Source organism: Salvelinus fontinalis, chromosome 27, assembly GCF_029448725.1.
Source record: "Salvelinus fontinalis isolate EN_2023a chromosome 27, ASM2944872v1, whole genome shotgun sequence".
Taxonomy (NCBI): domain Eukaryota; kingdom Metazoa; phylum Chordata; class Actinopteri; order Salmoniformes; family Salmonidae; genus Salvelinus; species Salvelinus fontinalis.
The window spans coordinates 20,371,604-20,399,602 of NC_074691.1; the positions used below are offsets into that span (position 1 = coordinate 20,371,604).

The 27,999-nt window shown below is 42.6% G+C and overlaps 1 protein-coding gene across 2 annotated transcripts in view; it reads left to right on the top strand.

The window, feature by feature from the left end:
- The first annotated feature begins 462 nt into the window (after positions 1 to 462).
- tulp4a (TUB like protein 4a) overlaps positions 463 to 27,999 on the top strand; it is a 65,093-nt gene continuing 37,556 nt past the window's right edge. Inside the window, exons 1-4 of one of the 2 annotated variants that reach the window (XM_055885225.1) lie at positions 463 to 591; positions 1,657 to 3,022; positions 26,128 to 26,256; positions 26,861 to 27,022. In XM_055885225.1, coding sequence (XP_055741200.1) covers positions 2,771 to 3,022; positions 26,128 to 26,256; positions 26,861 to 27,022 — 543 coding nt within the window. In that variant the 5' untranslated portion in view covers positions 463 to 591; positions 1,657 to 2,770. The remainder of the gene's footprint in view (positions 592 to 1,656; positions 3,023 to 26,127; positions 26,257 to 26,860; positions 27,023 to 27,999) is intronic. The other variant, XM_055885226.1, reaches the window with a different exon arrangement.

A 27,999-nucleotide genomic window follows, 5' to 3' on the forward strand; every position in this document is an offset into this window, starting at 1 on the left:
TACAACTTTTATATCAATGTTCTGTATAAATAGCCTCTAAAATATGTAAACAGTACATAAATGTAAACAAGTGCTATTATATGATACAATATCAGTACTTGTTGCACTTAGAACTTGTCTAAATCCTATCATCAAGTGATTTCAGCCAGTGATTTTCAGGTTGTGGATTCACTGCACTTTTTGAATGGAATGTTAACATATTGGCAGTAAATTAAAACAATTCATTTAAAACTGGCTGGTTAGCTAGCTAACCAACATATAGTGCAGAGACATTCTACAAATTCATTATTTTACACTATCTTATCACAGCACTGGCAAACCATGTTTGACCAACTTCCTGACCAAAATGTCTATCCCGTCATAAGAAGGTTAATGAACATTATATTATTTCATAAGAAGGTTAATGAACATTCCATTATTTTCATTCCTAATTATATGTGCCACTACGTGTCTGAGGCCTATTTGTTCTACATAGCCTATTTCTATCTGAACGTTCCAAAACGTTGAGTCCTACTGAACGCGCCCCAGCACAGGCCCTGCCCTGTACATTCAGCAACAACACAAGACAAGACAAGGGAAGGGAGACGAGAGGTAAGCGGTTTCTCATTGTCCATTGATATTTATCCAGCGATATTGACGTTAGGTCTCACATGATTTTAGCAGACTGACAACGATACCTACTCCCTTGCTGTTATTACAATTAGCCACACAAACGAGTCTTTTCAAAACAAAACGGCTAGTTAGCTAGTTTTCTATCGTGCTACTGACTAGCTAACGTAAGCTAACTAGCTAGCCAACCAATTTACAGTGAAGATGCCGATGCTAGTGGTTGGTAACGTTAGCTAGCTAGTTTTGTGATTTGTAAAATGTCCAGATAAAATGGGACAATGCCGGTATTTCTGTCTGTGGCTTACTAGTTAACTAGGTAATTAATCATTTAGTTACCCGCTTTAGGTATGTAATGAATAAGCTACTAAATTGCTAGCTGGCTAATGCAAATGCTGCCAATATTTAGCAGAATGGATTGATATTATTATATGGTCACTGTTATTTAGCCCGCTATTCGCTAAGGTTAGCTAACGGTCACTGATTGGGCTGTGCTGCCAAAAGACCAAAGTATCAAATACTTGTATATAAAGAAATATCCCCAGTTTATGGTGCTAAACCAACTTGATTCTGGAAACTAACGTTAGTTAGCAGGGGTTTATAAGGATATGCTATTTATTGGAAATCGAATAGCTATGTTGTGGATAATTATGGCACTGAGCTGTTAACTAGCTGATGTATCAATATATATGAACATAGTCTGAATCAATGATTTGTAAACCGAACGGGATGGCCAATACTTTTGACAAAGGAAGGCTCCAATGTTGTGCCTCCCATCGAGTTGCTTCACAGATCACAGCCGAACAATATTTGTCGTTTTTTTATTGTCCTTTTGCGTCGTGGTCTTTATGACCATTCGCCATGCATTCTCGCGCTCTTGATTTCTATCTCAGATTTATCTCTGAGTCTCAACAATGTGAACACAAACGGCGCATTTGGGCTGGTCTTAGCATATTTATTGCTGCAGTATTTTCTCAGGGGTATCAGTTCTCCTTGATCTTCTCCTTGATCACCCAATATAAAATGTTTATTTTTCTCAATTTTTCACAGCACTCCTTGACGGGATCCCCGACATAGATTGGAAGGCAAGCTGGGTGACATAATGATGTTGCTGGGAGAAGCAGCACTCCCACGGGTTGGGGTTGACAGCTGGGGTTTATTCATTACAACAAGTCTTTTGCAAAACGTTTATTAAACGCACGCAAACGTAACGTGGAGGGCCCTACCTGCGTTTGTCCAATATAAACTCTCGTTTTAGTTGCAAAACATTTTGTTTTGGACTCATGATTACAGCCCTGATGTGAGGAGTCCCATTTCATACATCGCATGGAGAACAGTTGTTCGGTTCAGCAGTGATGCCACACCGAATTGGACCATATTCAGAATAATCGGATGCTCCAGATTGAAGCAGTGGATGGTTTGGAATTGAGATTTGATGCCTGCATTCTGAGTTTTTTTTAGTGCTCTGACATTTGCATTTTGACATGCACTCAACAAATTTGTTTCTTACAGGGCTAATCAAGGCTCCAAGAATGAATGTTTTTTATGAACTTATTGCATAGTTCAAAGTTGTTGGAGGAGCTTTGTAAAGTTGTTAGTTTAGTTGGCTTTGAGTTGCCAACTTGTTCCAGCACTGTAGCCTACGACTGCAAACAAAGGAAAATAGGTTTTCTTATCCTGTGATCGGATCTACTGTAGTTATAAAATTCCACTTCATGTTAAGTTAAAAAAAAATGTGTTCATGGATAACATTTGGTAGTACGCAATGTATAGACCAATACTTTAATCTTTCACCTCCGTGGTCAATACTCATGGAGTCAGTATCACATTGACAGGACTTACTGATTTAACAAATCGAAATGACCTGAATGTGTGCCTTTGAACTTTTATGCAATCTTCTATGAAATCACCACTGGCCAACCATGTTATTTAGATAATTTGGTGATCAACAACTGATCAGACTATTTTCTTAAAAACGTATGGGAACAAACACCTAAATAGACTACCAAAACGTCAAATAATATGCAGCGTCTGTTCCACGGCGCCGACACGAGTTTGCCTGCAGCGGAGTGGAAGCGCTCATAGCTGGACCACCATTCTTTCCAAAAGGCGCGACCTACAGGATTCTTATACCTCATCGTGGAACGAGTTGCGGTCGGCAGGCATGTTCGCCGCAGTGGAGCATGGCCCCGTCCTGTGCAGCGACTCCAACATACTCTGCCTGTCATGGAAGGGCCGGGTACCCAAGAGCGAGAAGGAGAAGCCGGTGTGCCGGCGGCGCTACTATGAGGAGGGCTGGCTTGCCACAGGGAATGGGAGAGGGGTTGTCGGGGTAACGTTCACATCCAGCCACTGCAGAAGGGATCGGACTACCCCACAGAGGATCAACTTCAACCTGAGAGGACACAATAGTGAGGTAATAGATATGTTTATTTTGTGATTATAAATGTGCACATTGAAGTAATGTTAGTATAGAATCCTAAATGTCATAAGTATTTAGAATATTTTTTATCTTGCTTTTCATGATTTCTAATATCTAATAATACATAAGATAGTTTGTTTCATATCATTCAAATGCTGTAGTCTGGGTAAAGTAACATTGTATTACCAATTTAATTACTCTCATATACGGTATTGTTTGTCAGTGAGCTCGTATTACTGTGTTTCCTGTGTAAAAGAGAGGAGAGTGGCTGTTGGTTACTGTGGTTCAGATGGACCAAGCTGCTGTGTCAGTATTCCACAAAGCAGCTGACTAGAGCGGAACCCTACAGTGACTGAAGTACTGACTGACTCCTGCAAGAACTGGTCCTGAGCGTGACCACAGTCCCACAAATGTTATTTTAGCCATATGTGACGCAGCTCGTTTGGCAGCCATGGTTCCAGCAATTTTACACCCTATAGGCAATATCACAATGAGCAAAATGAACCCAAGAAATAGGTTCAATTATCAGAGTTTCTCATGTGACCCATTTATATCATAATATAGGCTATCTGTATTACTGGGCTATATCAGAAGTCTTTATTATTGTAATATTTTTTAAATATTTTTTTTAGTATCTTTTTTTTAGTTTTTTTGTTGCCCTTTTTTCTTCCCAATTTCGTGGTATTTAATTGGTAGTTAGTCTTGTCTTGTCATCGCTGCAACTCCGGTACGGACTCGGGAGAGGCGAAGGTCGTGAGCCGTGCTGCCTCCAAAACACAACCCAGCCAAGCTGCACTGTTTCTTGACACAATGCCCTCTTAACCCGGAAGCCGGCCACACCACTGTGTCGGTGGAAACGCCGTACATTTGGCGACTGTGTCAGCGTGCACTGTGCCCGGCCCGCCACAGGAGTCGCTAGTGCGCGATGGGACAAGAACATCCCTGCCAGCCAAACCCTCCCCTAACCCGGATGACGCTGGGCCAATTGTGCACCGCCCCATGGGTTTCCCGGCTGCGACAAATCCTGGACTCGAACCAGGATCTCTAGTGGCACAGCTAGCACTGTGATGCATTGCCTTAGACCGCTGCACCACTCGGGAGGCCCAAAACTAGTTTCTCATGGCTCTCTCTTCCCTCTGCAGCAGACATTTGGTGAGCAGTATGTTTGAAACGTCGAATCTCAATAAAATCACAGTATTTTCATCTCAATATATATAGCATCGGCACCAAAGTATCAACCAATATTGTGTGCTATATCTTGGAAAATAAATACATGTGACTATGACAACATAATGTTTGTTTCTAACATTAGGGCTGCTAAATCGGGCTTCGTGTTTTGTTTCCGTGCCATGATACTAACGATTATTGCGACTACTGGAATCGTCCCAGCCCTACTAAATTATAGCTTAATCATATTTAGGAAGTTCATTTTCTTAGAAAATAACTGCCCCGTGCTTCTCTGGCCATGCATATATCCCAGTCTATTTAATAGATAACAGACACTCACCTGATCCCGCACGCCCAACTAGGAGAGGTATGGCTACTGAACTTGAAGCAGCAAGAATGATGAGAGCAGACACTTGCACTTTTTCTTACGTTTTGCATAGCCTATAGCCTACCCTTTAGGCGCTGGAAGATTTGCAGGCAGAGACAAATAAATGGGTTATCAATATTTATTGCACCTCTACTCACGTTGGTTGACTGCCCTCCACTTCTTTCCATTTATAAATATTTATTTCCACACACTGGTGAACTGCACTGCAGCCTAGTCATGACATAGGGCGGTGGCAGGTAGCCTAGAAGGTAGCCTAGGGATTAGAGCATGTATTCCCAAACTGGGGTACGCATAATGCCGCTGGGGGTATGCCAAATAAAAATGTGATTCACATTTATAAAAATATATATTTTTAAATTATTTGTATCTTTTTACAAAAACAAATATTTTCATTTTCAAACAGTCCATTTATATTTCCCAACGGGGCTATACATTTGGGTGAGGTTTTTTCTCCCCTGAGCAGCCTCGTTTCATTTAAACCATCTAGTGTTCAGCGAAATAACAACACAATGTCAAATACAGGTAGCCTAGTCAAATAATTAACATCCAATCACAGTAACCGTTACTCTCTCGCGGGAATTCCACAAACGGTCCATATGTAGCCAAACGTAGCTTCTGCTCATTCCGTTTGCTCGAAAATGGTTTAAAAAACTAAGGCCTGGTCTATAGAGACACATACCAGCTCTACTGGTAACATTACTACTGCTACTACCAGCAGTACTACACCTGCACCTGTTGACGAAACAAGTTGTTCTGCTTCCACGAGCACATCCAATGCTTAGCATCAGTAATTCTACATTTGTTTTTAGCCCAGCTAGCATGGACACTGACAGTTGTGAATCTGATGCAGTCGAAGAGCTACTGCCCCCTTACCTGGGAAAGCACCGAACAACAGACAGGGACGTTGGCCGATTGAAGAGGCGCAAATATGATGAGAACTACATTGATTTGTGGTTCACTTATATTGGAAGTAGTGACTTTCCTCAGCCACGGTGTGTTATATGTGTTAGTACTTTTGCACATATATCACAACTTGATGAAACAAAACATGCCAATTTGAAAAATAAGCTACAGGAGTTTTTTTGAACGAGAATTAAGACGACTTTCAAGTAGTAAGACATGTATAAAAGCATCAGATACCATTAATAAGAAGGTGCTAGAAGCGTATTATATGGTGAGCTAACGAGTCGCTAGGACAGGCAAGCCCCATACTATTGTGGAGGACTAAATTCTTCCTGGGACAATACTGGGGGAAAAGGACAAAAAAACTATACGGACAATGCCTTCATCAAACAACACTGTTTCACGACGCATCAGTGACATGGCAAGAGATGTTTTGAAACAATTACTGCTTCGCATACAAGCCAGTGAATTCTATGCGTTACAGCTGGATGAGTCAACAGACGTGGCGGGCCTGGCACAGCTCCTGGTATATGTCCGTTACGTTTATTGGGGGTCAATTAAGGAAGACATCCTCTTCTGCAAACCACTGGAAACCAGGACAACAGGAGAGTATATTTTTAAAGTACTGGACAGCTTTGTGACATCAAATGGACTTAGGTGGTCGAGATGTGTTGGTATCTGTACTGATGGTGCAAAAGCCATGACAGGGAGACATAGTGGAGTGGTAACGCAAGCAGTTGCTCCCCGATGCCACTTAGGTACACTGCAGCATCCATCGAGAGGCTTTTGTTGCCAAGAGAATGCCTGACAGCTTGAAAGACGTCCCTGAACTCTCGTGTAGTTTCTGCACTATGCAATGATATGGGGAGAGACCATGTAATGCTTTTACAACATACAGAAGTGCACTAGATATCAAGGGGCAAAGTATTGACACATAAAAAAAAAAAAATGAGACGAGCTTAAAGTTTTCTTTACTGACCTTCATTTTCACTTGTCTGACCACTTGCATGATGATTTCTCACACGACTGGCCTATCTGGGTGATGTTTTTTCTCGCCTGAATGATCTGAATCTAGGATTACAGGGACTCTCCCCAACTATATTCACTGTGTGGGACAAAATTGAGGTTATGATTAAGAAGTTGGAGCTCTTCTCTGTCTGCATTCAGATTTGTTTTTGTGCAAATTAACTCAAGCTTATGGACAATGTCAAATGTGATATAGCGAAATACCTGAGTGAGTTGGGTGCGCAATTATGCAAGTACTTTCCCGAAACGGATGACGCAACTGAATTTGTTATCCCTTTCATGCCCTGCCTCCAGTCCACTTACCGATATCTGAACAAGAGAGCCTCATCAAAATTGCAACAAGCAGTTCTGTGAAAATTGAATTTTATCAGAAGCCACTGCCAGATTTCTGGATTGGGCTGCGCTCAGAGTATCCTGCTTTGGTAAATCGCGCTGTTAAGACACTGATCCCCTTTGCAACCACATACCTATGTGATAGTGGATTCTCAGCCCTCACTAGCATGAACACTAAATACAGGCACAGACTGTGTGTGGGAAATGATTTAAGTCTCACACTCTCCAATGCAACCCAACATTGCAGAGTTATGTGCATCCTTTCAAGCATACCCTTCTCATTAACCTGTGGTGAGTTATTCACAATTTTTGATGAAGAAATACGGTTTTATATGTAAGATGGCTAAATAGTGCAAAATGATTTATTATTATTTGTGCCCTGGTTCTATAAGAGCTCTTTGTCACTTCCCATGAGCTGTGTTGTGACAACTCATATTATGTTTAATAAATGTATAGTGTGTGTGGCAGGCTTACAATGATGGCAAAAAAACACGTTTGAGAGTGTGCTGACCCTGGTGCTAGAGGGGGTACGCAGCTGGAGGTTGAATGTTTGAAGGGGTACGGGACTATTAAAAAGTTTGGGAACCACTGGGTTAGAGCATTGGGCCAGTAACCGAAAGGTTGCTGGTTTGAATACCCGAGCCGACAAGGTGAAAAATCTGTCTGTCACACTTAATCCTAATTTGCTCCAGGGGTGTCGTACTACTATGGCTGACCCTGTAAAACAAAACATTTCACTGCACCTATCCTGTGTAATCTAATCTGCGGCGACAAAAACATTTTTTAATCCCAAAGTTGTCTGTCTGACCGCCCGCTCCCACATGCAGCATGAAAAATGTTGACCGCGCTGCAATGATCTATGCCGGGGCCCGTGGGAATGCAGCTATCTAGCTCCACGTACCTGAACTGACACAATGTTTTTTATGAGGTTGTTGAATTAGGTTTGCAATAGTTGTGTGTTTTTAAGGATTTTGGTTGATTCTCATTTTACCCACTTCCAGTCATGTTCATTCAAGTACATGTTCATCCGAAACAACAGTTCCCCCTTTCACACTTTCCCTAGTAATGAAGTCTGTAATATCCTTCCCCAGACCATATTTCCTAAAAAGCAATAAATACGCATATGCTTTGGGAAATGTAAAATCCATAATTTGGTAGCCGGGCGCATAATTCGGTGTCTCTGACAGTGTGGAAATGAGTTTGCCTAATGAATTCTATCAGATTAGGACGAATGTGCTTACTCGCATCACATCAGCGCTCTGATGAGTAGTGAAGAGAGCAGAGAACCGACTCCCATGACCAACTGACCAGGGTCTTCACTCTATATTTATGCGACTGGCTGCTGGCCTGAACAGGAAAATCCACTTTATCAGCAGTTATGGGAAGGGCATCTGTGCCACTGTACTTTGTCAGCGTGGGTAATGATGTACCTTCGTGTTAAATAGGACACCTCACAGAATGTAATAGGCCAAAATCTAATGTGAGCTCAAACAGAACAGTAAAGGTCAATAACTACGACAGACAAGATTAGATTGGTCATAATCACCAGAGCAGCGACAGTTACGGGTAGTTTAGTCCTTCAGTGTTTTCTGCGATCTGAATGGATGAGTTGTTTGGATCCTGGACAGGAGTGGGTCGTAGGGAATAAAGAGAAATGCTTTTAAAGACATGTTCCGGTACTTTGGCGACTAAAAGTGTTTTTTAAATCTCCCTCTTTGCACTGGATGTGTCAATGTGTAGTTCATACATGCGTAATCTACGAGCAGAATTACTGTTTTACCTCAATTGGCCACGAAATCCCTAGTTTGAAAGCAACTTTTCTTGAAGCTGTGCTGTGCCATATTCCCCACATTTCCCCTCATGTGGGCCAGCCCCTAGCAATTTGAGTCCTAGCCAATAAGCTTCAGCCCCTTGCATTTGAGTGACATCTAGCAAGAAGCCTACTCAGCATTATCCAATGAAGTTGCGGGGCAGGTCCAATGCCTCAGTGGACACAGCAGAGCGAGAAAGCCACGAGATGGTGCACATACAATGCCTTCAGAAAGTATTCACACCTCTTGACTATTTCCACATTTTGTTGTGTTACAGCCTGATACAGACGTCCTTCCTAACTCAGTTGCTGGAGAAGAAGGAAACCCCTCGGGGATTACACAGAGGCCAATGGTGATTTTAAAACAGTTGCAGAGTTTAATGGCTGTGATAGGCAACTAAGAATGGATCAAAAACATTGTAGTTCCTCCCTTAGGGATGCACAATATATTGGTGAGCATATTGGAATCGGCCAATATAATCTAAAAATGCCAACATTGTCTGTCTAGTTTAACGGCGATGTGAAAAACCGATGTCAAAGCTGATGTGCATATCTATATAACGTAAGTAGGTGATGTGATGACACCACAAAACAAATGATGCTACACAGAACAAATGACGCTAATGTAATGACGCTACACAGAACAAAAACAGAAAAATACTAAGGGCACACTTCCAACAATTAAGCAAGAAGTTGAGCAGTCATCTGAAAGAGTAAGACAATTTCAGCGAGACAACTCAAAGGTGAAATCCATTGATGCCAAGATAATGGAATTCATTGCCCATGACAATCAACCGCCCTCTGTCGTGGATGATGTTGGCTTTCACCGACTGGTCGAGCCCCGATACACACTATTTTTCAGATGTTGCCCTACCGGAGTTGTATGCTTCAACAATACTGTGCATCTATGAGCTACTTGCTATGGGCGTCACTGCTATTAGCTTCACGACTGACATTTGGACCAGCCCCATGAGCATGCTGAGTGACAGCACAGTGAGTTGATGAGGATTTCATACTGAGGAAAGCCATATTGCATGCTCAAGAATGTGCTGGTTCTCATACCACTGCTGCCTTTTAAATTGCATTTGAGAACATGTTTGCAACTTGGAAACATGAACACACTCCTAGCGCCATTCGAACAACTGACTCGAGAAATAAGCTCATCAACTGCATCTACAGCAGACGTGATACCCTCTGTCATGGCATTGAAACTCCTGAACAACAACTGCCGACACAAACCGTGGGGTTAACTTACAAAAGTACTCGAGGCTGTGAACGAGATTCGGTGACATTCTATCTGAGCCTCTTTACTGTGTCGCGACCATGCTCAATGCTAGGTACAAGGACCACTACTTTGATGCAGACAAACAGGGTTTACGTGAAATGTTACATACACAGCTGGATAAGATGGAAACGGGCACAGTGACAGTGCGCACCGAGGAAGAGGACCCACGACAGAAGAGACTATGGACAGACAGAACTAAATCTTCACTGCTCGACATGTATGATGAAATCCTGGTTGAGAATGAAATGACTGAACAAATGAACAACAAAACAGCACAGAAAGTTAGTGAAATAAATAGGTTTTGATTATGTTTTACTGGTAATGGGGACATACGTAAATGCCAACAAAATATATTTTTGGTGTGTAACCTTTTATTTAACGAGGCAAGTCAGTTAAGAACAAATTGTTTTTTACCTTGACGGCCTACCCCAGCCAAACCCGGGACGACGCTGGGCCAATTGTGTGCCACCCTATGGGACTCCCAATCACGGCCGGATGTGATACAGCCTGGATTCGAACCAGGGACTGTAGTAATGCCTCTTGCACTGAGATTCAGTGCCTTAGACCGCTGTGTGTGTGTGTGTTAACTATTTAACCGTACTAGAATGCTTAAAAGGCAGCAAAAATGTTTTATATCAGTTATCGGTATCGTTGTTTTTTTTGCAAGGAAAATATCGGATTTCGGTATCGGCCAAAAATGTCATGTCGGTGCATCCCTATCCTCCACAATACTAACCTAATTGACAGAATGAACAGAAGGAAGCCTGTATAGAATAAAACTATTCTAAAACATGCATCCTGTTTGCAACAAGGCACAAAAGTAAAACTGCAATAAATGTGGCAATTTTTTAAAACTTTATGTACTGAATACAAAGCATTATCTTTGGGGGAAATGCAACACTAACTAGTGCCCGCAACCTGGTTCAGGTTATCAGTTAACCTACAAGGGTAGTTACAAACAGCACAGGAATGAAATCATTATCATGTATTGATCACATCTTTACTAATGCTGCAGAAATGTGCTTTTAAAGCATTATCCAAATCCATTGGATGATCACAATATACACTGCTCAAAAAAATAAAGGGAACACTTAAACAACACAATGTAACTCCAAGTCAATCACACTTCTGTGAAATCAAACTGTCCACTTAGGAAGCAACACTGATTGACAATACATTTCACATGCTGTTGTGCAAATGGAATAGACAAAAGGTGGAAATTATAGGCAATTAGCAAGACAACCCCCAAAACAGGAGTGATTCGGCAGGTGGTGACCACAGACCACTTCTCAGTTCCTATGCTTCCTGGCTGATGTTTTGGTCACTTTTGAATGCTGGCGGTGCTCTCACTCTAGTGGTAGCATGAGACGGAGTCTACAACCCACACAAGTGGCTCAGGTAGTGCAGTTCATCCAGGATAGCACATCAATGCGAACTGTGGCAAAAAGGTTTGCTGTGTCTGTCAGCGTAGTGTCCAGAGCATGCAGGCGCTACCAGGAGACAGGCCAGTACATCAGGAGACATGGAGGAGGCCGTAGGAGGGCAACAACCCAGCAGCAGGACCGCTACCTCCGACTTTGTGCAAGGAGGTGCACTGCCAGCGCCCTGCAAAATGACCTCCAGCAGGCCACAAATGTGCATGTGTCTGCTCAAACGGTCAGAAACAGACTCCATGAGGGTGGTATGAGGGCCCGACGTCCACAGGTGGGGGTTGTGCTTATAGCCCAACACCGTGCAGGACGTTTGGCATTTGCCAGAGAACACCAAGATTGGCAAATTCGCCACTGGCGCCCTGTGCTCTTCACAGATGAAAGCAGGTTCACACTGAGCACATGAGCACATGTGACAGACGTGACAGAGTCTGGAGACGCCGTGGAGAACGTTCTGCTGCCTACAACATCCTCCAGCATGACCGGTTTGGCGATGTGTCAGTCATGGTGTGGGGGGGCATTTCTTTGTGGGGCCGCACAGCCCTCCATGTGCTCGCCAGAGGTAGCCTGACTGCCATTAGGTACCGAGATGAGATCCTCAGACCCCTTGTGAGACCATATGCTGACACATGCACATTTGTGGCCTGCTGGAGGTCATTTTGCAGGGCTCTGGCAGTGCACCTCCTTGCACAAAGTCGGAGGTAGCGGTCCTGCTGCTGGGTTGTTGCCCTCCTACGGCCTCCTCCATGTCTCCTGATGTACTGGCCTGTCTCCTGGTAGCGCCTGCATGCTCTGGACACTACGCTGACAGACACAGCAAACCTTTTTGCCACAGTTCGCATTGATGTGCCATCCTGGATGAACTGCACTACCTGAGCCACTTGTGTAGGTTGTAGACTCCGTCTCATGCTACCACTAGAGTGAGAGCACCGCCAGCATTCAAAAGTGACCAAAACATCAGCCAGGAAGCATAGGAACTGAGAAGTGGTCTGTGGTCACCACCTGCAGAATCACTCCTGTTTTGGGGGGTGTCTTGCTAATAGCCTATAATTTCCACCTTTTGTCTATTCCATTTGCACAACAGCATGTGCAATTTATTGTCAATCAGTGTTGCTTCCTAAGTGGACAGTTTGATTTCACAGAAGTGTGATTGACTTGGAGTTACATTGTGTTGTTTAAGTGTTCCCTTAATTTTTTTGAGCAGTGTAGTAGCCATGTCTAGGAAAACAGAAGGTCTAAAGGATGGGCCTAATATAGTGTTTGTGGTCATACAAGTTTTGTGCTGATTCCTATGTTGTTGATGTGAAGAATATTTATGGTCTGTGGTGTGTAATAAGGAGCAACCAGACACTGCACTTGACACTTATGAAATTGCTTATTCCAGTTACTAATAAGCACCCACCCATTAAGAGAATTACTGTTAAAAACTGTTAAATCCCTGTGGATTGATGAGGATAAACATTGTGTGGTTGAGAGGGATGAGGCAAAGCAATGGCAAATTAGGTCTGGCTGCACAACCGATTGGCAAACTGCATGTTGAGAAAGCATGTGACTAAACTGAATAAAAAGAAACGACTACACTATGAAACAGAAATTACATAAAGAATGATAGTAAAAAGCTTTGGAGCACCTTTAAATAAAATTTATGGCAAAAAGGCAAACTCCGCTCCATCATTCATTGTATCAGATGTCTCATCACAAAACCCACTGATATTGCCAACTATTTTAATGATTTTCATTGGCAAGATTAGCAAACTTAGGCATGACATGCCAGCAGCAAACGCTGACACTACACATCCAAGTATAACTGATGAAATTATAAAGCATTGTAATTTAGAATTTTGTAAAGTGAGTAAAGCCAGTGTGTCTATGTAGGCGGATGACTCAACACTATACACATCAGCTACTACAGCGAGTGAAATCACTGCCAAGCATAACAAAGAACTGCATAGGTTCAGAATGGGTGGCAGGGAATAAATTAATACTAAATATTTCAAAAACTAAGAGCATTGTATTTGGGACAAATCATTCACTTAACCTCAACTGAATCTTGTAATAAATAATGTGGAAAGTGACTTTGGAGTTGAGATGACTAAACTGCTTAGAGTAACCCTGGATTGTAAACTGTCATGGTCAAAACATGTTGATACAACAGTAGCTAAGATGGGGAGAAGTCTGTCCATAATAAAGCGCTGCTCTACCTTCGTAACAGCACTATCAACAAGGCAGGTCCTACAGGCCCTAGTTTTGTCGCACCTGGAGTACTGTTCAGTCTTGTGACACAAAAAGGGACCTCGGGGAAAATACAATTGGCTCCGACAGGGCAGCACGACTGGCCCTTAAATGTACACAGAGAGCTAACCATAATAATATGCATGTAAGGCTCAAGGTGGAGGAGAGATCGACTTCATTACTTTTTTGTAAGTGTTGATATGCTGAATGTACTGAGGTGTCTGTTTTTAAACTACTAGCACACAGCTCGAACACACATGCATACCCCACAAGACATGTCCTCAAAGGTCTCTTTACAGTCCCAAGTCCAGAACAGATTATGGTGAGGCGCACAGTACTACATAGAGGCTTGGCTACATTTGAACTCTATAGCAGTAGAATCAGATAAAAAAAAAAAAATATATATATATATATATATACACCTTGTGGAACAGCGGGGACTGTGAAGAGACACTCAGACGCATACACATCAGACACTCTACACACACACATGCATGAATGTTGCATTGTAAATATGTGATAGTGAAGTAGTGGCCTAAGGTAACACACAAACACATCACTAAGTATCACTCTTCATTTTTTCGAGCATGGTGGTGGCTGCATCATGTTATTGGTATGCTTGTCATCGGCAAGGTCTAGTGAGTTTATGAAGAAGAAAAAAAACGTAATATAGCTAATGCCAGACAAAATTGTTTAACGGATTTTCCCTAGAAAAGTGTGGCGAGCGAGCGCATGTTTTTATTTTTTATTAAACAATAAATAAAAACAATTAAGTGGATTAGGAATAACAGTACTTTACCACATTGTCCTCGACACTTGTGCAGGCCCTAGGCCTAATGTGAGCTTCAAGAGTTATATTATTCCATGTGAAAACCTACACTATTTTTCTTAAAAAGAATAAAAATGTTACAATGTTATAACCATGAGAAATTAAACACAGTGGGAAGTATAACTTGTGACAGTTAATTTATTCCTGATAACATTTTTTTTTTTTTTTAAGTTCAATCTAATCTCGTTATTTAATGTGATGTATAGGGTAATAGAGTAGACTATTTTTTTTATATCTAATTCAAGAATGATTGCCAAAAAAATGTTGATGTATAATAATGAGTTCATTACCTGAATGCATATCTATAGCCTATAGGCGTTAACAAACTATTCATAGAAATATGATTAGGCCTCTCATAGACTAGGCCTTATAGAAAGAGGGTCAAGTTAAGGCGGGCCAAATTAATGTAGCATTGGAAAAAATACAAATCCAGCCATAGGCTATACTCTATCATCAAAAAATGTTTTTGTATAACATGCTCAATTTGAAGCAAATCTATAAAGAGCAAGCTTGACTAAATTCCAGCTCAGTAACTTTGCTCACGACATCCTTCTTGGATTGTCTCGTCTGGCTTCCACAAAAAGCCCCCACTTTGGAGCCAGTTGGTCACATCATTGTGGAGCTGCTGATCTGCATGAAGTGTGTGCGTGTGTGGCACTGGCGATGTACTTTGCTGGACATGCTAGCTGTTTTCGGCGGTGCATCATCACTTCAAACGCATTCCGTTTTATTTAGATTTTTGCGGGGTGTGGTTGAAAATAAGGTGGGTCATGCGTTAAACAGTAATTCTACTTTGTCCAGCCTAAGCACAGGCAAAATCCTAGAGGAAAACCTTGTTCATTCTGCTTTCCAACAGACATGGAGACATTCACCTTTCAACAGGAAAATAACCTAAAACATAAGCCCAAATGAGTGTTGCTGAGTGGCCTAGTTACAGTTTTGACTTAAATCTGCTTCAAAATCTATGGCAAGACTTGAAAGTAGCTCTCTAAGAACCAACTTGGTAGAGCTTGAAGAATAAAAAAATGAAATAATGTATAAATATTGTACAATCCAGGTGTGCAAAGCTCTTAGACTTACCCAGAAAGACAGCTGTATTCGCTGCCAATGTTGATTCTAACATGTATTGATTCAGGGGATTGAATACTTAGCTAATCAAGCTATTAATTTTGTTTAAATTGTATTTATTTTTTTATCTGTAGATCATTGACAAAAAATGAGAAATACATTTTAACCCCACCCTGTAACACCAACAAATTTGGAAAAAGTAAAGGGGTGTGAATACTTTCTGTAGGCACTGTATGTGGCTTGATGCACTTTACAGGGACCACTTTTGGCTCGTGAGTCAGTGCTACTTTCAGAACTACTGGCTAAAAAGTATGCAAGACTATTGGAGAATCTCTTTAAGCTGGCAGGAGAGGAGAGGCTGCAGGAGAGCTCAGTGGCCCCACCTACACACCTATTGTTAGATTTAAGAATATGAGTGTCTGAAGAAGTCATGTCAAGGTAATGGAAAAGTCGTCATATTTTTCCCACCTCCCAGATTTAACGTTTGTTTATTTACCCTAAGCTAGGGGGGCGGAGAGAAGTAGAGGTGGGAGTGGAGAGGGGTATAGAGGGCCATGGAGTGGGAGATAATTATGAAAGGTTATAAGAGTAGGTGTTAGAAGAGGGAGGTGCAGAGGGCGAGAAAGGGGAAGAGAGTCTGTTTGCAGGCCAGAGAAAAAGCATCAAGATCCAGGGATGAGACACTTGCTCTGGTGATTGCATCAGTTGTGGCTTGAGCACAGGCTCTGTCACTTCAAAGTGAGGGAGATGGAAGTAGAAGTCTGTGCAGGGCAGCCTACTTGTTTCTGTGAGAGAGGGAGAAACCAAGATAGTCATAGTTGAAGGGAGATGTAAAACAGACACACAGGGAGATGTAAAGGGGTAGATAATGTGATTATAAACCTTATTTTGCTTTATTTCTATTGGGCTGTCTCATGTGTATGCTAGGTCCTCAGTCCTCTCATGTCAGCTTGATTTTGGGATGTTCCATGTCCACCTCATTGAGTGTCATCATGGGATGTGTTTATTATGGAGTAAGATGGATTCATCTAATCTGTTCTAACACCACCATCTTCACTGCAAATCCATGTTGAACCAAAACAAAAAGCCCAGATTAGTACAAATAGACAAGACCGTAAAACAGCTTATTATTAGCAGCGACACTCTGTCTGCTTTGAGACTAATTTTAAAACACAATTCAAAAGAAGCAGCGCCTTTTATTGTGGGAGTGTCTGTATTTTAATATAAAAATGATAAAAATAGATGTTATGACTGTCAATCTAATTTCAATGTAGCAGCAGGCCTATAATCCCAATGGGAGTCCTATCAGTCCTTCTGATGACAACACAGCCTTGGCTTTTTGTTCTATTTTGTGTGTGTTTTGTGTTTGATCTGATGTAGGAACCTTAATAGTGCCAATCTCAAGGGGACCGTTTTACTTTTGGTGCTAAAAATAAGAAATTAGGAAAAAATCCTTTGTGGACCGTCACTGCAGACTCTGAAATGAAGGTTTATGGAGGCACACCAGGCTGCAAGGTGTGTGTTAACTTTGTGGTTTTTGAAGTGTGACACACCATCTCAAGCCCCTCTGCAGCAGTAGACAAGGTGCAGACACACACTCTCACACACACCTCCCAGTACCCATGGGTTCAGTCTGGAGTCTGTTTTTCAACATGCCTGCCCTGAGCCCAGTGTTATGTAGTGTGATTGCATGTTTCAGACCGACCAAGCATTCTACAGAGAGACATACATGACCCTGGGGGCACTGTTACCTATACTACCAGACCCTGGGGACACTGCTTCCTCTGCTACCTGTTTACCAGCCTCTTCACTGCACAAACTGGTCTTGGTTTACAGATCTGAGGTCATGGCAAAAACTGTCTACAGAATAATGCTGGTAACAGAATGTTTATATTTGCAACCTGAATAACCTCAGAACATCTCTCTCTCTTCTTTAGCCTTTACTATGGTATGATACACTAGATGGGTCAAGTTCATACAGTCTTAATCGGTCCTAATGGATGCATGGTAGTGATGGGGAGGGAAAATTATATGATATATCGATATTTGAGGCAGATGTATTGATAAAAAAAAAGTTGTATATATTTTTTTTTATACTATAGTTAGCTGGCGCTAGACAACTGTACCTGCTCCAAAACTACGGTATTTTTCATTCTATAGCTTGTTCTCCATCTTCTTTTTAAATAGTTAGCCAACATGTTTTCAGCACTTTTATTTCTGCTGCTTTTTCCATGACATAGCTTTCAGTTGGTTATGATCCCTTATTGATGTCACTTGTTAAATCCACTTCAATCAGTGTAGATGAAGAAGAGGAGATAGGTTAAAGAAGGATTTTTATGCCTTCAGACAATTGAGACATGGATTGTGTATGTGTCATTCAGAGGGTGAATGGGAAAGCCAAAAGATTGAAGTGCCTTTTGATTGGGGTATGGTAGAGGGTGCCAGACGTGCTGGTTTCTGTCAAGAACTGCAATGCTGCTGGGTTTTTCCACGCTCAACAGATTCCCGTGTGTCTCAAGAATGGTCCACCACCCAAAGGATATCCAGCCAACTTGACACAACTGAGTCAACATGGGCCAGCATCCCTGTGGAACAGGGACACCTTGTAGAGTCCATGCCCCAACGAATTGAGGCTGTTCTGAGGGAAAAAGGTTGTGCAACTCAATATTAGGAAGGTGTTCCAAAACAATATGTTTCCAAAACAATATGTTTGGAACATCAAATTGCAATAAAATAACAGTATCGAATCACAATACATATCATATTGCCATCTAAGTATTGTGATAGTATCGTATTGTGCGGTCTCTGGCAGTACCCTGCTTTAAATCAAGGTTTATATCTGCATACAGTCATACCATTTCATATTGCGGGCATAGGCTTGGCTGCTTTTCAGACTTCAGGGGGGTTTATGTCTCTAGCTCTGCCTATCCTCTTTTCTTTCATGCTTCTCTCTCGGTTTCTACCTGCTTTCTGTGACTTTCTTGTAGCACCCCATTCATGTTCCTCTGACACCCCTCTCTCCTGCTTACTGCCCCCTCCTTCTCTTTCCTCCCATAATCTGTCTTCCTCTTTCCGGCAGCTCTCCCCTCATGTCTTTTGAGCACCCCTCTCTTTTCTACATCCCTCTAGGGTTGGGCGTAATTAGACATGATAGACATCAGTTGTCGACGGTGACGACATCATGAATTGGCAGGTGATGGTGACAGATGATGGTTTAGCCTATTTGAACTTGGTAGTGCACAAGTGACGTTCCGAGTAATTTGCCTATTCCTATTTGCTGTAGCCTATTTCAATAAATATGTTTTAATATAGCCTACAGAACACAAGAGAGGAATGTAGGCCAGACAGAGCGGAGAAGCCCACCAAAGCAGCGCAAAATGTCCAGTCAGAAAGATATTGTTTCTCTCTCTGTCTGATGCATGGGCATTAGGCTATAGCCTAAACCTTGTAAGTATTTATTTTTATGTAGCCTATGTTCCCTTCTCCATTTGATATGAATATGACTGAAGGCTGCGCTTCATTGTTTTATGAATAGCTTTCTACAGATCAAACAAGGAATGTAATGGCGTTCCATCTCAAAGTAATTTGAATAGCCTAAAAACGTAAGTAGCCAGAGCAATAAAAATGAGACAAATCAAACAATATCAAAAGCTGATAGATTTTTTTATTTTTTACAACTTTAAGCTTAAGAAAGAAATGATCCATGCGAGGGTGAAAGCCAAATGGCCAATAACCCATCCTCATTACTCCTACTGGCCTATCATACTAGCTTTAAGACATGTTGAAGTTATGAACAGTAGCTTATTTCCAAAATATTCTAGCCTATGAAGGTGTTGTCATAAAGTTGCATTAGATTTCGCGCTGTAGCCCAACTGTCGTTTTAGCTGAGTCTTTGTTAATTATTGTTATTCTTTTCACTAACAATTTTTTGGGGGTGGGCAGTGGCGAATGGGGCTGAAAGAATCATATATCTCACAATGTTTTATGGGTACATAATCACAATAGGAGAAAAGTTGACATCGCCCAACCCTACATGCCTCTACCTCTCTGTTTTCACTCCAGAGCCCCTTCAGGAAGGAAGAGAGTGAGTGACCCTGGCTTCAGTGGCATGTCCTGTGTTTGGTGTCACAGGCCAGCGTGCTTAGTGACAGCTTTAGCTGCAAATCTATCCCTGGAGAGGACGTTGTTATGCAATTCACATTCGTCTCTTCTCAGGTGCAGGGATATGTGTGTGTGAAGGGGGTCTTGTCCGCCAATGCAGTGATAGCGGAAACCCTGCCAACTCCATGGTAAAACCAGGCAAATCCCACTAGTCTGCGAGTGGCTACTCTAATCATCCTAACCTTCCATTAGGACCAGTCATATTATCAGATATCGATATTTAATAAAACCCCTACTCAAAGCTCCATCTTCCCATAAAATATCTCCATACCTACCCCGAAGTCCTGTCCTGATGTCTGGCCGCAAATCACACCCCCCCCCTCCGCGCCCCTGCGTTGGTCCTAGCGCAGCGTTTTTCTCTAATTGAGTTCCGGGTCTGATTTAATGTCACGTCAGACCCTGAGACAGAGGAGAGCTGGAGTTGGGGGAAAGGAGGAGTGTGTGTGTGTGTGTGTGTGTCCCTCTCCATGTCTGCTCTGTCTGTATTCTGTAAGACGCTTGACTGCGTCTTTACTTTTATAGTGTGCTGGCTGATTCAGGCGGTCTGTCCTTAGTTCCCATCACAGAGAGGGTCACTGAGGAGAACGCTCTTCTGTCACTGAGTTACAAGGTATTGGACAACCACCTCTTTAACATGGTTTGTCTTTGTTGTGCAGTGCATGTCTTTATTGCTGTGTGTAGACCTAAATATTGCCTAGATGGGTGCTGATTGTAATTATCTAAATGTTGCTGAAAACCAGAGAGTTGGATCTGATATAGGATCAGCTTACGCTCCCCCAATCCTAATAATGACCATCAGGGGCAAAAACATTATACTGATATTAGATCAGCTCCTAAGGGCAATGATATCTTCCCACACCCTTTTTTTGACCTCAGAACAGCCTCAATTTGTCAGGGCATGGACTCTACAAGGTGTCGAAAGCGTTCAACAGAGATGCTGGCCCATGTGCCTCCAATGCTTCCCACAGTTGTGTCCAGTTGGCTGGATGTCCTTTGTGTGGTGGACCATTCTTGATACACACGGGAAACTTAAGTGAAAAACCTAGCTGTGTTGCAGTTCTTGACACAAGCCAGTGCCCCTGGCACCTACTACCATACCCAGTTAAAAGGCACCTACATTTTGTGTCTTGCCCATTCACCTTCTGAATGGCACACATACACAATCCATATATCAAAAATCCTTATTTACCCTGTCTCCTCCCCTTTATCTACACTGATTTGAAGTGGATTTAACAGGTGACATCAATAAGGGATCATCGCTTTCACCTGGTCAGTCTGTCATGGAAAGAGCAGGTGTTCTTAATGTTTTGTACACTCAGTGTACTCCATTTGGCACAGCTGGGTTAGTTTGTTCTCACTTTGTTCTAAGATGCCTTTTTGCACATCAGCAGAACCTGCCCTCATTTCCATTTCCCTGTATAAAGAACACTCCCCTTCACCTTGAGAACCTTGGACTCAGCAGACCTTTGTCCACACTCCTCCTCTACTGGTTGTACCAGTCATAGAAATAGAATGACTAGGATGGCTTGGAACCTCTAACCCTGGCAACTTGAAATGGGATGCCTGTTCTATTAATTGTATTTCTACGGTACAAGTGTCCTCTCCCCTTCTGCTGACTGGGCTGCTTGGGCTATGCATTGTACTGTTGTCCCTTTATTTGATTTGCCACCTCAGTGAGGCTGGCCGGGTCCTCCGTGGGTCCCTGCTGGTTCTCTGCTGGGTCCCTGAGTCACAGGCAGGGGCCATTCAGGGTCCAGGGCCACAATGACACTCACTGCCAGCCTGCCAATTGTCAGCTGCTGCTGCCAACTTTCCAGGTAAAAGTGGTCAATGGCCTGCAGTTGTCAGGATATTAGTGTTAAGGGGATTTGAACTTAGCGCCTCTCTGTTACCTGAAAGCCATTATTAGTGGGAGAGGCAGTGTTTTTTATTTAATGTTTTTATATACTGGGCTTTTATATATAGACTTATAGACTTATTGACTTATTGAATGTTAGCTACTGTGAGCTTCAAAAGTATTGGGACAGTGACATTTTTTGTTTTGGCGCTGTACTGCAGCACTTGAAATTATACACAGTCTGTACTTTAACCTCATAGACAGTCATCTTTCATTTGAGGTTTTTTTTTCATCCATATCGAGTGAACCTTTTGACAAATTACCGCACTTTTTGTACATAGACCTCCCGTTTTTAAGAATAATGTTTCGAGACACTTCTACATTTAATGTGGATACTGCCATGATTACGGATAATCCGGAAGGAATTGTGATTAATGAGTGAGACATTTATAGACGAACAAATATCATACCCCTAAGACAGGATGATTTCTCACCATTACAATAACAAGGGAAGTTAGCATTTTTGGGGGGGTATGATATTTATACTAAACTTTTGACAACTTTAATACACTTGAATTTGTCACATTACTTTTGTTCCCTTAAAATGGGGGGACTATATACAGAAAGTGCTGTAATTTCGAAACAGTTCGATATGGATAAAAATACCCTCAAATTATAGCAGACATTCTGCACTTTAACCTCAGTCATTGTATCATTTCAAATCCAAAGTGTACAGAGCCAAAACAACAACGTGTCACTGTCACAATACTTTTGGCGCTCACTGTATATATCCTAGTAGTAATATTCATATTATGTGGCTGTATATTGGTAGAGTATGCCCATTCCTGCCCTTTAAATGAGAATCCTTGAAAGGGCCATGGACAGGTTAAAGTTAGGCTACTATGCTGGTTTAGCCTGTATCTGGGGCTGTCCTGTATTAGTGTGCTGTTTCCCTGAGCCTTGTGAGTTCTGTAGCTGCCAAGTCTGATCCTGTCTGTCTCCATATGACGTCTGATCCCCTAAATCGCTGCGTCACGGTGCTGTCCAGGCACTCAGCTGTCCCCCTCGGGCCGCCTGACCAGCTCACACTAATCCCCCCCCCCCCCAGCCCCACACAGGGCTAAATACGCACACTCACGCTCTCCCCTATTGTGTGTGTGTGTGTGTGTATACAGTACCAGTCAAAAGTTTGGACCTACTCATTCAAGGGTTTTTCTTTATTTTGACTTTTCTACATTGTAGAATAATAGTGAAGACATCAAAACTCTGAAATAACACACATGTAATCATGTAGCAACCAAAAAAGTGTTAAACAAATCAAAATATTATGTTTTAGTTTCATCAAAGTAGCCTCCCTTTGCCTTGACAGCTTTGTACAATCTTGGCATTCTCTCAACTAGCTTCTTGAGGAATTATTTTCCAATAGTCTTGAAGGAGTTCCCATATGCTGAGCACTTGTTGGCTGCTTTTCCTTCACTCTGCAGTCCAACTCATCCCAAACCATCTCAATTGGGTTGAGGCCAGGTCATCTGATGCAGCACTCCATCACTCTCCTTGGTCAAATAGCCCTTACACAGCCTGGAGGTGTGTTTGGGGTCATTGTCCTGTTGAAAAACTAATGATGGTCCCACTAAGCACAAACCAGATGGGATGGCATAACGCTGCAGAATGCTGTGGTAGCCATGCTGGTTAAGTGTGCCAGACAGTGTCACCAGCAAGCACCCCCACACATCACACCACCTCTTCCATGCTTCACGGTGGGAACCACACATACGGCGGTTGGAACCAAAAATCTCAAATTTGGACTAATCGAACCAAAGGACAGATTTCCACCTGTCTAATGTGCATTGCTCGTGTTTCTTGGCCCAAGCAAGTCTCTTAATATTGGTGTCCTTTAGTAGTGGTCTCTTTACAGCAATTCGACCATGAAGGCCTGATTCACGCAGTCTCCGCTGAACAGTTGATGTTCTGAAGCATGTATTTGGGATGCATTTATTTGGGATGCAATTTCTGAGGCTGGTAACTAATGAAATTATCTTCTGCAGCAGAGGTAACTCTGGGTATTCCTTTCCTGTGGCGGTCCTCATGAGAGCCAGATTCATCATAGCGCTTGGTTTTTGCGACTGCTCTTGAAGAAACTTTCAAAGTTCTTGAAATGTTCCGGATTGTCTTAAAGTAAGGATGGACTGTCGTTTTTCTTTGCTTATTTGAGCTGTTCTTTCCACAATATGGACTTGGTCTTTCCCAAATAGAGCTATTTTCTGTATAACAGCCCTACCGTGTCACAACACAACTGATTGGCTCAAACGCATTAAGAAGGAAAGAAATTCCACATTCCCTTTTAACAAGGCACACATGCTAATTGAAATGTATTCCAGGTGACTACCTCATGATGCTTTTTGAGAGAATGCCAGGAGTGTGCAAAGCTGTCATCAAGGCAAAGGGAGGCTACATTGAAGAATCTAAAACATAAAATATATTTTGATTTGTTTAACACTTTTTTGGTTACTACATGATTCCATACGTGTTAATTCATAGTTTTGATGTCTTCAATATTTTACTACAATGTAGAAAACAGTAAAAATAAAGAACCATTGAATGAGTAGGTGTCCAAACTTTTGTCTGTTACTGTATATGTGTGGGTGTGTAACCAAAGCTGTTATCAAGATATTTGTATTTCCTCCCCATCTAATCAAGGGGTACAGGCCTGTGCCCCTGACTACTGCAGTAATAGATTGTATAATGCAGGCCGACATACGTTTCACTCCAGTGAGGTTGTAGACGGTGCAGTGGCAGCAGGCTATAGGCCAACATAAAATGGTTGGACTAGTCTTTAGAAAAACAGTCTGGTTATTTGTTTTTTCATCCCTTGTCTGTGTAGTCTGGTCATGCCTCTACAAAGTGTCATCATCACGGTGAAAACCTAATGAGCTTTTTTTGCCTGCCCTGAGGCCCCCACATCACCTTGTGACTTTGTAGCCTGATGATGGATAGGGGTCCTTTCAGCTGTGTGTGAATGGCCTGCCCTACAGAGACCTATCATTATAAGGACCTACAGTTCTATCTCCAGCCCTAAAGCAGCAGGCCTGGTCTCATTGTGCTGTGGCTCCCCTGTGGGTGTGTACTGGGGACAGGCCTATAGTACTGCAGGAGGATTTATGCCAGAGTGAGTGGGTGGGAGAGCACTGTAAATCTAGTGTAGTGGACCCCTTATTACTCAGGCTTTAGACTGTGAGGAGAGGCTGTAGAAGGGATGGGTGTTCAGATGCTCACCTTTTGTGCCCAGCTGGAGGTGGAGATGATGGGTTTATGTATGTACAAATAGATACTAACAACACTGTTTGGGAGGGCTAATGACAGCTGGTGAATACATCCTTTTTGAAGGTGTGTTTGACTGAGTACAGTGCATTTGCTTGGACAGGAACTTAATCTGCACATTGTGTAGATCTGTTTTATAATTTTGCCTATCTTGTCTCTCAGTTGTATCTGAGCAGAGGTCATGACCCCAGAACAGGTTATGTTTTCAACTCTGACCTGTGTACACAGTGTGTTCTAGTGAAAGTGGTTCCTGTGCTATTTTGGAGTGCAGAGAGTGATGGAGAGAGCCTAGCGGGGTAATCTAGGTCTGAGCCCATAGGGGAGCTGATCTGATGGGCGTGCAGTCAGTGTAAGCCCTGATAAAGCCTGTTTGTACACGTGTGTGTGTGTGTGTGTGTTTTCCATGTGCTTTGGGTCTGTGGAGAGGTGCACCAAGCATGGGATTATACCTCTGGGAATAGGCAGTCACGCTGCAGAAGACCAGACAAACAGGGAGTGAGAATGGGAGATTGAGGTAAGGAAAGAAGTGTGTTTTAGATGCATTGAGAGAGCGAGGGAGGATGGCAGAAAGTGGGTGATGCAGAGGCAGATTAAGAGAAACAGACTAGAGGGAAAGAAAGACAAGGATTAGAATGAGACCAAAGCAGACGCGCCATCGGTCGCACGTTCACCAACCCTCCTCCTCCTCAGTGTTACTACCTAAAGGTCAGAGCCGTGACGCAGATACAGTGCCGTACGGCTCCGTCTATTCAGTGACATCTGGGTCAGTGCAAAAGCCCATATATCTGCGAGTCACTGTTGCCAGTGGGATCATCCATTTTGACTCTGTGGTCATCAAGCTGCACCGCTCCTACTCACGTCTACTAACGCTCTCATACTCGCTCCATCTCTTTCTCTCTCCCTCACACTCTTCCCCCTTTCTGTGAGCGCTTCAGCCAAAGTAGCTAATCAGGCCCCACTCCATCATCATCACCCCCCCATCCCTCAGCCCTCTCTCCAGATTGAGTGAAGTTCTGCTTAGAGTGTTCATGAGTATGGAGTATAACTTGAGAGTTAGCTTGTTGAAGCGTTTTAAAGAAGACAGACACTGAAGTTGTTCTGCCTCGCTCTGCTTCTGAGTGGCTCAGCATGATGAAAGGAAGTGGAAATTGATAAACTCATTATCTAAGACACTCAGGATATTAGGACTTGTTTTACATCACTGGTGAAATTAGACTAACACACTTTCTGATTTATTTTATTCCAGTGGCTCTCTGGCGAAATGGTGCTCATGTAATTCTGAGTTCTCCTGTCTTGTGGTGTGTGTCTCAAGGTGGTGCTGGTGCGATGGAATGAGCCCTTTCAGAAGCTGGCCACTTGTGACACAGACGGAGGGATCTTTGTGTGGATCCAGTACGAGGGCCGCTGGTCTGTGGAGCTGGTCAACGATCGCGGGGCTCAGGTGGGATACACTATGGGCCAGTTTCCTGGACACAGAATAAGCCTAGTCCTGGTCTAAAATGGTACCCTATTCTCAAATAGGGGCCATTGGTAGTGTACTATATAGGGCAGTGTTTCCCCATCTCCAGTTCTCCAGTACCCCCAACAGAACACGTTTTTGTTGTACCCCTGGAAAAGCTCACCTGATTCTACTCATTGAGGGCTTGATGACAAGTTGAATTGGGTGTGCTTGTCTGGGCCTACAACAAAATGTGTGCTTAAATGTTATGTCATTTAGCAGATGCTCTTATCCAGAGGAACTTACAGGAGCAATTGTGGTTAAGTGCCTTGCTCAAGGGCACATCAACAGATTTTTCAACTAGTCGGCTTCGGGATTCGAACGCTCTTAACCACTAGGCTACCTGCCGTTGCTAGGCTACCTTCTATTGGGGGTACTTGAGGACTAGATTTGGAAAACACTGATATAGGGAATAGGGTCCTATTTCAGATGCAGCCCTGTGCTAAAAAGCATGGTCAATGGAAATTCTTCATTGAGTACAGTATCTGACCTGTCCTCTCTGCAACCCCCCCCCCCCCCCCCCCCCCCCTCTCCCCTTTTCCTGTAGGTGAGTGACTTCACCTGGTCTCATGACGGTACCCAGGCTCTCATCTCTTACCGTGATGGCTTTGTCCTGGTGGGCTCGGTCAGCGGCCAGAGACACTGGTCATCAGAAATCAACCTGGAGAGCCAGATCACCTGTGGTATCTGGACCCCCGATGACCAGCAGGTAACTAGTGTGGTGGCAAGTTTCTGCTTTACCAAATGAGGAGAGTTACAAACTTCACACACCAGTCAGAGTTATACTTAAACTACATCTTTAATAATAAGAGCTTTGCAATAGCTTTTTTGACTTTCAATGATGCGCTATCTCTAATGAACTATTGAAAGTACCAACAGAAAAGTACAAAGATCTTTTATAGCCAAGATGCACCCCTCTCAACCTAAATGACGAACCACAGATCTTAGGAACAGTTCACAAAGGTTAAGATTTGTATGAAAGATATCTATAAAACATAGCAGACAGTTACTGCTGTGTCAACAGTTTTCATTGTAAAGACCAGTGTCTGGCCCTCCTACTCCAAACTGGAACCATCTCTCCCTGGTACGGTATAGAACAGAACCATTAGCTCATGTTCTCTGGAATGCTCTTTAGGTTTTATGACCCAAAGACATTGAAAATCTCCTCTGTCACTGTTATCTCAGAGGCCCATTTTGAGTAGAACACACACACAATAGTGGACAGAATATTCTATTCTGTCGAATAAAACAACCTTTATAATGCAATACAAGCATTATAACAATCTTGCTTTTTTCCACGACATTTCCCCCATTTTGAGAATCTTCTAAACTTAAAAGAATATTACAGGATTTAAGAACATTCATTCACATAGAAAATACATATATTCTACATAAACCAAAAATCACAAAACAATAACTCAGTGCATGGGATTCCTGCACATGACCAGCTTCCACAACACTAACTCAGCCTCATTCCAAGAAACTCAGCACTGTCTCTTATTTCAATCCCCAACACATTTTCTAAGCACTCTAGCAATTTGTCTGGGAAGGTTATGATCCACAGTCACCTGCACGAACCCACGAAGAAAAACAAAAAATACATACAGTTTATGAGATTCAAAGCTATAATTTCCATAGACAGTGAAAAGCACATGTTTAATGCATAATGCAGTGCATGCAACAATG